General features: G+C 41.2%; 2 protein-coding genes, 1 long non-coding RNA gene and 2 other non-coding genes across 6 annotated transcripts in view; 2 read left to right on the plus strand and 3 right to left on the minus strand.

Moving 5' to 3' along the window:
• Positions 1 to 11,449, minus strand: part of TCP1 (t-complex 1) — an 18,105-nt gene extending 6,656 nt beyond the window's left edge. The window contains exons 1-5 of one of the 2 annotated variants that reach the window (XM_072643834.1): positions 11,346 to 11,449; positions 3,245 to 3,330; positions 2,890 to 3,018; positions 1,517 to 1,614; positions 848 to 958 (exon numbers count right to left, since the gene is read on the minus strand). In XM_072643834.1, coding sequence (XP_072499935.1) covers positions 848 to 958; positions 1,517 to 1,614; positions 2,890 to 3,018; positions 3,245 to 3,328 — 422 coding nt within the window. In that variant the 5' untranslated portion in view covers positions 3,329 to 3,330; positions 11,346 to 11,449. Of the gene's footprint in view, positions 1 to 847; positions 959 to 1,516; positions 1,615 to 2,889; positions 3,019 to 3,244; positions 3,331 to 5,396; positions 5,772 to 11,345 lie in introns of those variants that run through there. The other variant, XM_072643833.1, reaches the window with a different exon arrangement.
• On the minus strand, positions 1,059 to 1,195 carry LOC140530649 (small nucleolar RNA SNORA29). The gene has a single exon (XR_011976077.1). It is a non-coding gene; the product is annotated as a small nucleolar RNA SNORA29 (small nucleolar RNA).
• On the minus strand, positions 1,960 to 2,096 carry LOC140530650 (small nucleolar RNA SNORA29). Its single transcript, XR_011976078.1, has one exon. It is a non-coding gene; the product is annotated as a small nucleolar RNA SNORA29 (small nucleolar RNA).
• Positions 5,760 to 10,241, plus strand: LOC140527132 (uncharacterized). Its single transcript, XR_011974686.1, has 4 exons — positions 5,760 to 5,819; positions 5,954 to 6,104; positions 8,836 to 8,887; positions 10,157 to 10,241. It is a non-coding gene; the product is annotated as an uncharacterized lncRNA (long non-coding RNA).
• Positions 11,450 to 11,524: 75 nt separating the features above from the next.
• On the plus strand, positions 11,525 to 13,676 carry MRPL18 (mitochondrial ribosomal protein L18). The gene is made up of 4 exons (XM_072643839.1): positions 11,525 to 11,726; positions 12,002 to 12,188; positions 12,814 to 13,045; positions 13,474 to 13,676. Exons 1-4 carry the CDS (start codon positions 11,546 to 11,548, stop codon positions 13,543 to 13,545), a joined length of 672 nt encoding a protein of 223 aa, XP_072499940.1. The 5' UTR covers positions 11,525 to 11,545; the 3' UTR covers positions 13,546 to 13,676.
• Positions 13,677 to 15,089: the final 1,413 nt, after the last annotated feature.

Here is a 15,089-nt window from a genome sequence, read left to right on the forward strand (position 1 = left end):
ACTCCATATGCTTTCTACTTGTAGCAACTTTATGACTGATGATCTAACTTCAGCAAAGACAATGCTTATAATAAATCTTTTAAGTATTGCTATACTCACTTTACAGGTGATTATTAGCATTTCTAGTTCCCCCTTGAAAACATCTTTTAAGCAAACGGACCTTTTCCAATCCTGTTAGTCTGACAAATATTCTTCCTCATTCTAACTGGTAAATGTCCACAAATTTAGCAGTAGGCAGAATTCTACTTGGATGTTAATGAGACTGCCCCCTTTAGACAACATATTCATTTAAAAATCCACATCTTTAGTCTTAGAATTATATTTCTTACTTACACCCAGACATGCTGGAGCCTTTACCGTGGATGTTATATATACATATGTCAATATAATCCTACAACCAACCTCTATGCCTTTCTAAAATACCATGATTTCTCTGCCCTAATTTTTTTAAGTACCTCAAAAGCTCTGGAAGAAATTCCTAGATTTCTTAATCTAAGAAAGCTATGAACAAATAATTTCACTTTCCTGCAAATTTCCCCTTTCAAAAACGCAATCACTATTCCAGAGACACATGCCATAAGAACTCCTTTCATCTGAAGTAAATACTACATTGAATTCAATCATTACCAATGAGCTGAGAATCCTCAGGTATTAGGACACCTCAACTCTACATTAAATCTCATTTTCAAGACAGAACTTTTCTTTAGGAATTACCTGCTGAACTCAGGTATTACCAAATATAACTTCCATATGCTAGGACCGTATAATTGAAGCATTACAACTAACATATTATATACAAGGGCTCAATTAATTTAAATAGCTATGAACTGTAATCAACAAAGGATACATTCCAATGATCTTAGAAGACATGGATGTTTTTGCAGCATTGATGAGACAATCTTTTCCAAGTTCATCTGTGTTAATGATGAGGTTTTCGTTGATATAGCGCACTGCTTCCCTATAATTAACATTTTAAAAACACAGAAATCAATACTTATTAAGTTTCACAAGAATATTACAGTAGTTAACCATCATTTTCGTATCAAAGATACAGTAGAGATAGATTGTTCTGCCATTTCATATAGGAAAAAAAGACATGGCTACTCTTTCTCCATCAGACCACGGCAGCTGTATTTTATCCCATAAGCATAGCCACTGAATCTATGAAGTGAAAAAGTGGTAGTCAAATGGGAAGCTACTGAACTAACTGGTCTTCATCTGAGTTGCTCAAATGTGACAACTGCCAACATAATCTTTTCATTTTATTCAAAGTGAAATTAACTAGAGAATTAATAACAGAAACCTTCAATTAAAATGTTAGTTCACACACACATACACACTTTATCTATATAAGTACTTTCCTCACAATCAGCCTCTGGAGGAGTTCAAGATACTACAACATATAGGGTGGTAGAAGGATGATCGTATCTATTTTACAGACAAGGAGACTATGAGATTAAGTGACTTCAGAGCAGACATTTCAATTAACAGGAATTTTGTTATGAATGTATCATACTTGCAAGCAAGTCTATAGCCACCAATAATTGATGTAGGATGAATTTTCTGCTTGACTAATTCATCTGCATTTTTCAGAAGTTCTGCTGCAATAATAACCTGTTGAGAGAAGAAATGTTTATAGCCAGCATGCCTTTTAACACCAACGTTCATTATATATACAAGGCAGAATAGAATGACTACTAAGGTCCCTAGCAAAAAAGGGCATAGTGTTCCACAAATATGTGAAGCTTTTGTTTTATGCCATTAAAATCTCTCTCTTAAAGCTCTGCTTCAAAAAAGCGCAAGTCATAGGGAAGGAATACAATTCTTGAGCCTTTCTTCATTTTATCTGTTTTCAGGCTCCTCACTCAAGAGATTGCTATTATTAAGTTTGACAAGGATATTACAGTAGTTGCGGTTAACTAAGACATCATTTTAAAATCAAATATAACACAGAATAAAGCTAGATTGTTCTGCCATTTCATACAGGAAAAAAAGACATGACCACTCTTTCTCCATCAGACCATGGCAGCTGTATTTTATCCCATAAGCATAGCCACTGAATCTATGAAGTGAAAAAGTGGTAGTCAAATGGGAAGACACTGATCCCGTGTCCCTTTGAGCTGCTTAAATGTAACTACTGCCAACATAACAGCTGCTGTCTTCAGCTCAGGTTTTGATTTCTTCTCACACTTTAGGGAAGACCAATTTTGTGAAAGACTGGTCATCAGGGCTTTCACTCACATGGTACATGCCCAGGAAGTACTACAGTTCCAGAAAGAATCTAGATGACCCTAACTTTAGGTTGGCCTGAGATTAAAAACAAATATCATACCAACACCCCTTTTTCCACTTGAATGATCAGAAACTCATCTGGCTCCTTAAATTGGGACTACATTCTAATTCAAAAGTGACAAACTCCAAACTATCATAGTGAAGGTGGTAAAAACAAAACTAAGAAAAATAGATAAAATGCAATCTCCAATATAAAGTTGTTTTGTTCAAATTCCGATGAATTCTTAAGACCCCACAAAGAAAAAAGGGAAAGCTTTGAACACTGGCATTTGAAAATCATACATCACAATCCATAACAGTCTTCCTGTGTGCTAATCTAATTGTCACATCAAAGAAACTAATCATTTGAAAGTCCATGAAATAACGCAAATGGAATCTAGTGATATAGATGAAATGTGACACAGACTGCCTGACCAGCAATCTAGTAACCAAACCACATTGGCTCTTTCGGTTTCATTTATGTACTATGTAAGTAATACTGCTCTCTCCTCCCAACTTTTATTTCAGGCTTAATATATAAAAATGATGTATTCATTTAATTTGCACATATTGCAATTGTCTGATAAAGTCCAACATATTTTTAGTGTGTCTACCTACCACAGATGTGGTTCCATCTCCAACTTCTTTGTCTTGCAGATCAGCCAACTCACAGAGCACTTTAGCTGCAGGATGTTCTACCTCTAGCAATTTCAGAATGGTTGCCCCATCATTAGTAATAGTCACATCCTGTTTTGGAAATTGAGCAATAAACATTAGAATAAATTAGTATTTTATATTCCCATGAGAGAACATTTAAAAAATTAAGGAAATTTCCTATAAATATATTATGTAGCTCCACAATACTAACAAAAGCAAAGAATTCATATGACAAACTATTAAACAAAACCCCACAAAATACCTTATCCTTATAACTCTTAGGTTGTCTTAAAAAAAAAGTCACATCTGTACTTACACCAATATCATCCACCAACATCTTATCCAAGCCAACTGGGCCAAGAGAACTTTTTACAATATTGGCAATAGAAGCTGCAGCCATAACTGTAAAAATATAAGAATAAGATAATTAGAGGAAGCATCTTGATTATTTCAAATGATATTTGTTGCTATCTGACATTAGTACTAGCTTCAAGAAGCCTCATAATAGAATACCTATAAGAAAAAAAAATTTTAGTCATATCAGACATAAACTCCCATGTATAGAAGGGATTGGTACACTATTCTTTTCTACTGGAAGTAGCTTTGTGTTTCAGTGGATAGAATGCTGAACCTGGAGTCAAGAAAATCCTAGTTCAAGTTCTGCCCTAGACTCTGTGACCCTGGGCAAATGAGCCTGTCTCCTTAACGGTAAAATGAGAACAAATAGTACCCACCTCCTAGAATTGTTGTGAGATCTTTGTAAAGCACAGCGCACATAGTATGGGCTTAATAAATGTTTGTTCCTTTCCCCTCTTACATCATGTAATCCATGAGGTGGACAGTTACTGTTACAGTAATTATAATTTAATGCTACATTTGTATTGCACTTCTAAACAAGCCAATCTATCTAAAACCATACCTCCCAAGGAAATTATTTCACAGTATTTCTGTTAAAAGTTAGACCCATAAATAAAGCTTAGAGCAGACCTTAAATCTACTCTCTGAAGAAAAAATGTGAAACCTTCAGTTAATCAAAATATATTTACTATTTGAAGAAGCTTTGGTTAATGTTGTCTGACCATCTATATTCTACAATTTCACTCAGCTCTCTCCTTCACACTCTGGCAATTCCTTCTCTGTACCATTAACAGAGCCTCAATCTCGAAAAAGCTTTTGAAAAGTTTCAGTGGTGTCTTTTCATTTTCTACTACTCATTTGTGTAAATACTTTCTTCAGCATCCCAAACTGAACTCTAGCTTCTAACGACAAAAATCGTACAAAAACAAAAGATAACTGCTCTAGTGGTAGTCCCTCTTAAGAGGTGGGAGCTATTTTTCAATTACTCTCCACTTATAACCAATCAAAATTTATCTTTCAACTAAAATGTGGTAAGGGATCAAAGTGCAGCAGAAATGTTAATATTTTATCCACACTAAAAGTGATTCAATTAACTAAAAGCAATTCCTTTTCCCAGAACTCTTGGAAATCAGAAAAGCTGTCATCCAGCTTAATTTTGGCCCTACCATTTCCATAAAAAACTTATAAAGTTAAAAGAAACGGAGGGAGGAAGGGAAGACAGCATTGGACTGAAGAAATGATACACCTGGGTCCACAATCAATAACATCACGTACTCAGTTAAGTGGCTGTAAGAATGCCACTCTTATTACATGGTTTTCTCAAATATAATGGGGACTTTGGTTATGGGAATTTCTAAGGCCTTCTGTGGAGTTAAGATTCTAGCCACGTTTTAACCCTGGGGTCTCCTGTGGCGAGAAGCTGGGAATGGAGGAGGGGTAAGGTCTCTCTGGTGCTATCACTTTCTCCGTACCTCTGGAAAATCAACAGAAAAACTGCCACCCAGTTTTAACTCTGGTCGTATTTTTGGTTAAGAGCAAATATGGAGTCAGCAATGGACTAGGGGTAAAAGGCACCGGGGGCCATACTCTTGCACTGGCTGTTTGATGTTGGTCAAGTCCTTTAAAGCCACGCTTTAATCGCAACATTGGGGCGTGAGACACAAGAAGCTGGTAGGCTGGGTGGAGGGCAGGGTTGGACATGTGCCATCTCCTCCCCCTCCCCCAAAAAGAACGGCTGGAGGCTCGCTTTGGATCTCAGATACCTCCCCACCAAAAGAGACCCGGCCTAAGTCGGTAAAAACGTGCGCGCTCGCGGGCCGGGGACGCATCTTTCCCTGGCAGGCGTCCCACTTCCGCGGCCCAAGGCCCCGCCAAGAAAACGTGGCCGCCGGTATCTCCGCGGCCACCCGCCCTGCCAGCTTTCCTAGAGAATGGAACTCGCCCCCTTCCTTCCCCGACGCCACGCTGAGGGGCCACGGCTGGGCCTAGGGGATGAGGAGTGGGGGTGGGGCCGGGCCGGCGCCGCAACCTAGGCCTGAGGTGGCGGCGGCGCCGGGGAGCGCGGTCCCTCCGAGCAGGCCTCCCACACCGCCCGCCCAGCTCGCCCTCACCGTTTTGGGAGCGGATAGACTCCCCAGTGGTCCGTTCTCCGAACACGGACAAGGGCCCCTCCATCTTCCCTGCTATCCAAACAGGCCCGCGAAAAGCAGAAGCTGCAACAGCGTGGAGAAAGGGAGCGGGGAAGGAAGGGGGAACAGCGCCGCGGGAGCTGCTGGGTAACCCTTTTTTCCCCGCCCCCTCCTTTCTCCTACGGCGGTGGGGGAGTGGAGGGAGGGGGAAAGAAGGAACCGTACGAAATAACCGAGCCCAGGGAAATTGACTACGGGAGGAGGGAAGGGGCGGGGAGAGCCGACTAGTGACGTAGGAGGCCCTGGCCCAATCAAAGAAAGGATAGGAGGAAAAGCGCACGGGGATGGGAGGAGTTGGTTTCTAGTGCTAGCGGAAGAAGGAAGACTAGTTGGGCAGGTGCCGAGGTGCGCAGGCGGGCTAGGAAATTCTAGTGGTTTCTAGAAAACTGGCTGGGTGGGGCACGTAAGTTTAAGGTTGAAGATGCTGCGGTCCCAACTTGTGTCCACTATTTTAGGATTTTCTACGTTTTCCATTTCAGGCTTAGAAGAACACATTCGAGCACTACGTAAAAACTCTCCGACAGCAAGAACTGTTCTCTCCTTTATATGGGCCCAGGCTGCCCAAATGGATAGAGGAGGCTTGGGGCCCAGAAGAGCTTTACCTCGTGTTCCTAAATTCGCAGTGTTCCAGTATGTGATGCCATGGAAAGATCACGGGATTTAGAAGAGTTGGGTTCAAAATGCTGCCAGGATCCAAATCCTTGTTTGGCCACTCCCATGCCCTGGGTGTGGGGGTGTAAGACATAAACACAGCACACCTGAGGGCTGCTAGCACAGGTTCATTCCAGAAGGGGTTAATAATCTTACTTTTTTCTAGTCTAGTTTTCTCAGAAGAGGATTGCTGATAACTGGAGCATAACTCCTACAGCATTCCCTAATGACCCTTCTCACAGACCCTTCTCACAGGGGTCGGGAGAAGGGGGCAACTACCCCTACCTGTCCATGAGGTCAGTAGAGATAGGTGCAATTTGTGCTTCCCCTAAATCCCCAAGCCTCAATGGGGGCTAGCAGAGGCAAACACTGATTCCCCCCCAAGTCTTGATGGGGGTGATCAAGGCATGCATGGCGTTCCAGCTTGTGCGTTCAACCCTAAGTTTCCCCATTCACTGTCTAGGGACCACCTGTTTTATAGACCAACAAAGAAGGCATATTGTCCACAATAGCCTCACCAGTTCACCCCATTCCTATAGCTCCTGTGTTGCTGCAGTGGACATTTATATTCTTTGTCTTTATATAACTATGTGTAAGCGTGGTGGAGATGTTTTGAGCTACAACTGTTGGAACTCATATCTAATACTTGAGAACTATTGATTGTTATGGCTATGGATCCTGGGAACCTGAACTCTGAGAAATAATAACAAAATTCACTTTACACCCACTAAAATCCACATTACGTACAGTGAGGTTATCTTGTCCTACGACTTTTAGGATAGTTTAGTCCTGTTCTTAGTCTCTGCATCCTCCTCCAGAGACTCAGGTGTTCATGGAGTTCTGCTACAATAACATCAGATTCCCTTGTCTTTTCACTTGCTCCCTCCCCTTTAGCTCTTGGCTTCCTTAAAGATTCATCTCCTCTGAATGAAGGCTTTACAAGCCCTCGCCCCTCTTCCTGACAATTGCTAGTGCCCTCCCTCTGAGGAAACCTGAGCCATATCTTGCAATAACAAATATCTTGCAATGTAACTATAAGTTACTTGTGTGTTCTGTATCTGAATACAACGTGAACTTCTTGAGGGTCTATATTTTCTTTGTATCCTTGACTCTTAGCACAATGTCTGATACACAGTGAATAATCAAAAGTCTTATTGACTGAGGAACCTCAATGAGACCTTCCAGAGGACTGAGAGCTTTTTATTTCTCACCCTTGAATTAAAGGAGATCATATTACTTTAAGACTTTCTGTGTATGAAGTGATAGAGGGAGTGGATTGGGATGTGTATTAAGTTTACCAGGGTTCTAAAAGCCGTGTTCTGAAAGAGCTAGTGTCAAATGCCACCTCTCCCCAAAGCCTTTCCTATGATTAACCTCACACATCTTTCAGATAATTTTAGAATTATAATGTAGTTCTGGAGCTGGAAGCAACTTCAGAGGTCACCTAGTCGTCTAGAAATTTGCTAAAGAGTAAATAAAATGCCCACAGCCTTTGACCCAGGAATCCTACTGGCAGGCATACCTCAAATCAAGTCAATCAGCATTTATTAAGTGGCTCTTAAGTGGCAAGCTAAGAGCTGGAGATACAAAGAAAGTTAAAAAAACAGTATCTTCTCTCAAGGAACTCACAGTCCAAAGGGGAAGACAACATTAAACAACAATGTACCAACAAACTATATACAGGATAAAGCAATGATCACCAACAGAGAGAAGGCACTAGAATTTAGGAGGAGCAGTCAAGGCTCCCTGCAGAAGGTGGGATTTTAGTGCAGACTTGAAGTCAGGAGGCAGATGAAGAAGGAAGAGAATTCCCAGCATGTTAGAGTACAAATGCCCAAAGTTGAAAATTAATTTCTTGTTGGAGGAAAAAGCTAGGAAACCAATGTCAGAAATCAAACGGAAAGCATATTATCACAACCATATACCACAATTTGTTCAGCCATTCCCCAAGTGATGGACTTCCCCTCAATCTCTGGTTCTTTGCCACCCCAAAGACAACAGCCATCAATATTTTAGAACATATAGGTTCTTTCCCTTTTCCCCTGGTTACCTTAGGAAACATCTAATAGTGATATTGCTGGATCACCCTTATTACCTCTTGCTTGGCCTCCAAATTGATCATTCTTAATAGAATTTCTCATTGCCTTTCCCAGTACCCCACTCCCCCATCCAACTTTTACACTGCTACCACACAAAATTCCCTTACACTCAGTTATCCTGGTTTACATTATTATACTGTATTTACCGTTCTCTTGATTCTACAATTTTTTTTGCATCATTTACAATGTCTTCCCAGGTTTCTCTGAACATAAGCCACATTAGTATTCCATTACAAAAGGCAGTGGGAAAAGCACTACATTTGGAGTCAGAGGAGCTATATTCAAATCCTGCTTCCTCCATCTAATATCTTGTGTGATCTTGGGCAAGTCACTTAACCTCTGTTTTCTCATTTGTCTAATAAGGAGGCTGGACTAGATGACCTTAAAGTTTCTTCTGGATCAAAATCTGAGTCTATGAAACTATAATATGCTGCAACTTGTTCAGTGCCCATTTTGTTTCCAGGTTTTTGTTTTGCTTCCAAAGAGAATGCTGCTATGAATATTTTGTTATACATAGGAATTTTGTTTCTATCATGGACTTCCTTATGATATATGCCCAATAGTGTTATCTCTAAAGGATATGAATAATTTAGTGCCTTTTTCTGCCATAGTTCCAAAGTGTTTTCCAGAGAGTTTGAAGTAATTCACAGCTCCAACAATAGTGTGAGTATACTAGTCTTTTCACAGTCCAACAAAATTTTTATCATTGATAGTTTGATACTTGTGTACATCTTTTAAAAATCCAGTTGATTGATTTAAACTCTATTCAACAAATATTTATTACACTCTGCTTATAATACTGACTTATAAAAAGTTTGAGAGACAATTTTTGGGTAATTAATCATTTTATTAATTATTGCAGATAATTAATAAAATGATCAGCAGTACTCTCGAAGGTCAAAGACCATCATGGTAGCTTCTAGATGCTTACATGCCCTTGGAAGAGTGGGTGTTCCCAACAGTGGGGAATCAACTCAATTAATTGGTTAACAATGAGAGAATGAATATTATAATGAGAGGTGGGCCTATTCTAATGAAGGGTTGGGGGATATGACTCTGATCACTCTTGCTTCCAGACCACCCCCAGCCTCAGGCAATCTAGACAAAGGCTCTTGCCCGCCCCCTTCCCCACTCTCACCCCCACCCAAGACAGTGTAGAACATAATGGGCTTCCCCACTTAGGTGGAGTCTGAACAAGATTAAGGAGAAATTTAATCTAATATCATTATCACCAATGTCCTTCAAATGCTGTTTTGACCTAGTAGAGCATGAAGAAACAGGAAGGGGGAAACCCCTGGATCTCCCCAATAATTGGTTATTTAATAATCATTTCTCTCAAAACTGTTTTTACCTTTGTTGTCCTTTAGCCATATGTTCTCCATCATGCTTCCTTGCTTTCATTCCTGGATTTTTTCACATAAATAATTTAACTTAATATATAATGTGATTCCACTACCCTGCCCTTCTTTACCTAAACTGTTCTGCCACATTTCCATGATGGGATTGCATCCCAAGTCTCTGATACTTATAAGGTCACAGTTGTCTACTTGTGTTAAGGTTTGTAGTTTGCTTTGGTTGGAAGGGACATCAGAAGATTTGCAGTCTACTTGTGGTTGAATAAGAATTCCCTCTGCAATATCCTGGATGAAGGATATATCACTTGAAGACTTCTAGTGAGTCAGAACCCATTATCTCCTAAGTCAGCCCATTCTACTTTTGGACAGCTTTAATTGTTAGGAAGTTTATTCTTTATGTCAAACCCTAAACATGCCTCTCTACAGCTTCTTCTCATTGCTCCTAGTTCTGCCTTCTGTGTTTTTACAGAACAAATCACCAGATTCAATTTGATCTCAGAGGAGGCAGCCCAGGATTCTGAAATCATGAACTTAAAGAATAGTAGTGTCCCACTCTTCTTTCCCTTCTCCCCCATAGGCCCTACTTGCATCTGATTGGGAAAGCGGTCATCCAGGAGTCAGACCCATGTGAAGATGCAAAACTGGCTACAGGCTCTTTGGAGGTACCCTCTCACCAACTCCTCAGCAAATAGATTCTGGGGACCCAGAGAAGAAAGTCCTTAGCAATGTCAAATGGTTCAATACTATTGCATTTGTATGCATATGGTTTTATTGATTTCTTGCCAAAGTGGTATTCCTAAAGCATAGATCTGACCATGTCACCTCCCTACTTAGTGAATTAGTCAGGTGGTTCCCTGTCACCTCCAGGATTAAATATAAAACCCTCTGCTTTGCATTCAAGGCATTTCATAACTCTTGTCCCCTTCTTGTTTTCCAGTCTTCTTACACAGTGTAGACCCACCACAAGCTCTACCTTTTTATTTGCTTCCTAGTAGGTTTTCAAACAAGACACTGCCTCTGGGTATTTTCACCAGCTGTCTTTTTCTCTTCCCTTCTCACCTCTGCCTCCTGGCTTCCCTGTCTTCCTTCAAGTTTTGACTAAAATCCTCCCTTCTGCAGGATTGCTTTCTTTCTGTTAATTACCTCCAATTTCTCCTGTATGTAGCTTGTTTGTACATAGCAGTTTATAAGTTGTCTTCCCCACATTAGACTGTGAGCTCTTTGAGGAGAGATACTGTTTTTTGACTTTCTTTGTATCCCCATCTATTAGCACAGAACAGCATATTACTTTATATTATAATTTCTTATAAACCAGTGTTTATTCAACCTTTATTGACTCAACTGATTGACCAGTGCAATCAACATGATTTCATCTTTTGTAATTACTGCTATCTCTTGTTTAGTTAAGAATACATCTCCTATGTATAGCCGTGAGATTCATATGATCTGCTGCTCTTCTGATATTTTATGGTCTGATCTTTAATATTGTAATTATCCATTTTGAATGTATCATGGCATCAGAAGCTGATATAAGCCTAATTCTGCCAGGCTGCTTTCCACTTTTCTCAGCAGTTTTTGTCATATAGAGAAGTCTTCTCCGTCTAACCAAAGTCAGAAAGTTTTTACGACTGCTGCTTTATAAGACAGTTGGAAGCCTGGAAATGCCATTCCCCCTTCATTTCTACGCTTTTTCATTATTTTCCTTGATAGTCTTGATTTTTTGTTTCTCTAGACAAGTTATTATTTTGTCGATTTTTGTAAAATACCTCTTTGCTACTGATTGGTGTAGCGTTGACCATTTATCCACTCTTACGGTCGTAAACAGTCGCCTGGGACACTGAGAGGCTGCCGACTTGCCCAGGGTCACGCGTCCCTAAGAGTCAAGGAGATACAGCTGGTTGCTTTAGACTGGCTCAGGCAAAGGGCCATCTTTGTTCCGGCTAGTGCCGCGCGCGCAATTCGGGTAATGAGCATGCGCAGTGTTCCTAGACGCTTTGCCCTGAACCAATATGGCTGCGCCCAGACAGTCCCCTCTGCTTCCTTGATCTGTACAGAACGGACCGCCGAGGCCGCTTCCCCGGAGGTTATCAGCATGATTGCGCTGCGGACGCGGGGTCGGGACCTGTTGGCTCTGTGCAGGAAGCCCGGTAAGAACTCTCTCGGAAGTAGCCCGCGCGGCTCGCCTTTAAAGTAAAGGTTCAGCGCTGGACAGGCCGCAGCCCTCGGCGGGGTAGGGGAGGGAGGCCGCGGGGCGCGGAGTCCTGCGCTCCTGCTTCTGCAGTTCCCGGGACAGGCCCACAGGCCGAGGGAGGGGGGAGGAGGGCGAGCAGCTCCTCTCGGCCCCCGCGCGGCGGGGCTCGGGCTTGGCGAGTCCTTTAAGTACCCCTGCCTCCTTCCCTGTCACTTGGTTCCGGGTCCGCAGGGTTTCGCTTGGCGCCCCTGACCACCAGTCCTAACCCGGCTCCAGCGCCCGAGAGGGACCCGAAGGAAAATGAGGAGGTCGCGCCGGAATTCACGAACCGGAACCCTCGCAATCTGGAGCGCTTGGCCCTGGCCCGGAAGGAGCGGGGCTGGGCCACGGTGTGGCCGCCCCGGGCTTATTGGCACAGGTGAGTCCGGGCCATAACGGGCCCGCGGGCGTGAAGCGAGCTGGAAGGAGGGAGCCCGGGGGCTCCTGGAAACCTCCACCCCGAAGTTTCTTTTCTTTCTGCCCGTCCTGCTGAGAGCATGCTTTAGGTTCGGGGGTTGTGTAAAGACCCGGGGCCTGAAGTAGGGTTTCTTCTCTGTGTATTTACCAGCCTGACCACAAGAGGGCAGAAAATGAAACCTGGACCTGCTTTACACAAGTCTGTCTCCCTGAGCATCCTTTTTTGTTCTTATCTGTCAAAGCAAGGGGGTCAGACATAATCAGGATAATTGTTCATGTCTCTTCCAAATCTATAGCTCTAATGACAGATTTCTGAGTTGAAATAATTTATTAATTTGGATCTCAATACTCAGAATGGTCTTTAAAACAATTCTTTCTGCTCTAAATCTATGATTTTGTGATTCCTTGAGAGGAAATATAAGTTAAACATATTGCAATCAGTGATACTACACATCATTCCTAAAACAACAGTTCTTCCAGGCAAATATTTTAGGGAGTCTGAAATGAAATTATAGTTGGTGGAATCATTTGGTAGTTAAATGGTCTGCTTCATCATCTCATCTTTCTTTTTCCCTCTTTTCCTCTAGGTTGCGAGTTCAGCGGACCCAGCACCACATAGAAGCCTTTGTTGAGCATCATAATGGGGAGGTTGTGGTTTCAGCATCCACCCGAGAGTGGGCTATTAAAAAGCACCTCTACAGTACTCGAAGTGTTAATGCCAGTGAGAATATCGGAAGGGTTCTGGCTCAGCGGTGCCTGGAGGCCGGAATCAACTTCATGGTCTTCTACCCCACTTCTTGGGAATCATCCTCAGAATCGGCATGTTCACTTTTCAAGTTATTTAGATGGAAATAAATTGTTTTTGGATGAGGTTGAGTAGCTGTATATTGAATTCTTTGCCCTGCAGCAGTCCCAGTTATTTGGGACTTTGGGATTATCTTTGTAAGCACTTTATCTTTTCCATATCAAGGTACTAAGGGTCTTTGGCACACTTATGTTAGTCCAATATTATTAAGGCCAACTCATACGTAGCAGGTACTAATTATATATTCCTTGAAAAATAACATTGTTTCTTCTTTGTAGTAGGAAAAATTACCTCAAGAGTTGGTGTTATTTTAAGTACTTTCTCTTTTGGGACAGTAATAGGTACATAGATTTTCTTTATGCTATCATAAAGCATAAATCTTATTAAACCTCAGTGTAGTGCTAACTGAATCTATTTTTCTCCTTCTCTATCTGAAAACCAGATACAGCGACTACAGAATGCCATGAAAGAAGGTGGGGTGGTGCTACAGGAACCCCGAAGAATCTATGAATAAAAGAGAAATTTAATTTCTTTTGGACTTATAATTTAAAAAAATCAGTTGATACCCTTTTATCAAGAGATAGGAATTTGAGGGATAATCATGTTGGTATTTTACAGTATAATAAATGTGACAGTTTTTAAATATTTTTTTCTTTTGTGATTATTTTATTCAGGCTACATCCAGCTCTCTTCCAAATCTAATTTTAGTTGTCTTTCAGACACATTCTCTTTCAAGAGTGAAATCTGGCTGATTTTAAAGTATGAGGTAAATGAAGTAATTCACAGATTAAACAATATTAGAAGAATGTTAAATATTTTAAAGATATTTTTGTCAATTAGTCCCTTTATCTTTAATATGGGAATAACACTGCCAGATTAGGGATTTTTATGAGTATCAAATGTGAACTTTTGTGAATCATTTTGTATTTTTCACAGTGGTAGTACTAATCTACTAAATTTGGGGCTTGATACCAAGACACTGGTAGCATGATGATGTCTCAAGTGTATGAGGGAGATGACAAATAAATATTTAGGAACAAAGGCAAAGAAAATAAACAGGTACAATCAGTATGGATGGAGTATTGAGGGAATCCTATTTTGAAAAGATTGAACGCAATGGAATGGATTTTAGAGATCATACAGAGTAATTATGGGAGAGATCTCATTTTTAAAGAGAGTTAGGGATATGATCAGAGAAGAGGCATTTTCTGAAGGAGGAAGGGCACATAGGAAGGTGAGAGCATCTACTGGGTCACAAAGTAAGTTTGCCTGGCTGAGCAAATCCAAAATGGATTTGATATGATGTGAATTGATTAGATCCAAAAATCAGGGAGAAAATAATGGAAGGCCTTGTGCCTTAGAGTCATTAACACACTGCAGCTTTCCTCCATTTGGACACATTAGGGGCTCTAACTGGAAATGGTCCCTTTGCCTCATGTGGTAAAGAAAAGAAGGGAGGAAGACTTCAAGCATGTATTAAGTGCCTCCTGTGTTCCAGGGATGCTAAGTGCTTTATAAATATCTCATTGGATCCTCTCAACAACCCTGAGAGGGAGGTACTGTTATTACCCCCATTTTACAATTGAGGAAACTGAGGCAGACAGAAAGTTAACTCTTGATTACAGGCACAAAGCTAGTGTCAAGTCAGATTCAAACTCAAGTCTTCTTGCCTCCAGGCCTAGTACTCTTCCCTGGACCACTTAGCTACCCTAAGCTGCATGGTGAGTATTGAGGTTTAAACCCAAGGAAACCAAAAACTGCTGAGGTTTCATGATGTGTTGGGGTGGAACCGTCTCAGAAGTCAGTCAGACCACCTGTAATCCAAGTATAGGCGTTTATTGAAATTGACGCCTCTCATGAAGCAGGCAAAGTTCCAAGAGAAAGCAAGATGGATTTTTATAGGGTAAAGATGCAATTATATAACAGAAATTTACATAGAATATATTAAAAAGGCAGGAGGAGTTTGTTAAGGGATTAGGTAATGGGGGAGGGGTCCCATCTATGCTTCCATGGTTAAACATTCTGGTCATGCTACCCTCCAATTGGCTAGCTATTGTG

The sequence above is a fragment of the Notamacropus eugenii genome, chromosome 2, assembly GCF_028372415.1.
Source record: "Notamacropus eugenii isolate mMacEug1 chromosome 2, mMacEug1.pri_v2, whole genome shotgun sequence".
In the NCBI taxonomy this organism is placed as follows: Eukaryota; Metazoa; Chordata; class Mammalia; order Diprotodontia; family Macropodidae; genus Notamacropus; species Notamacropus eugenii.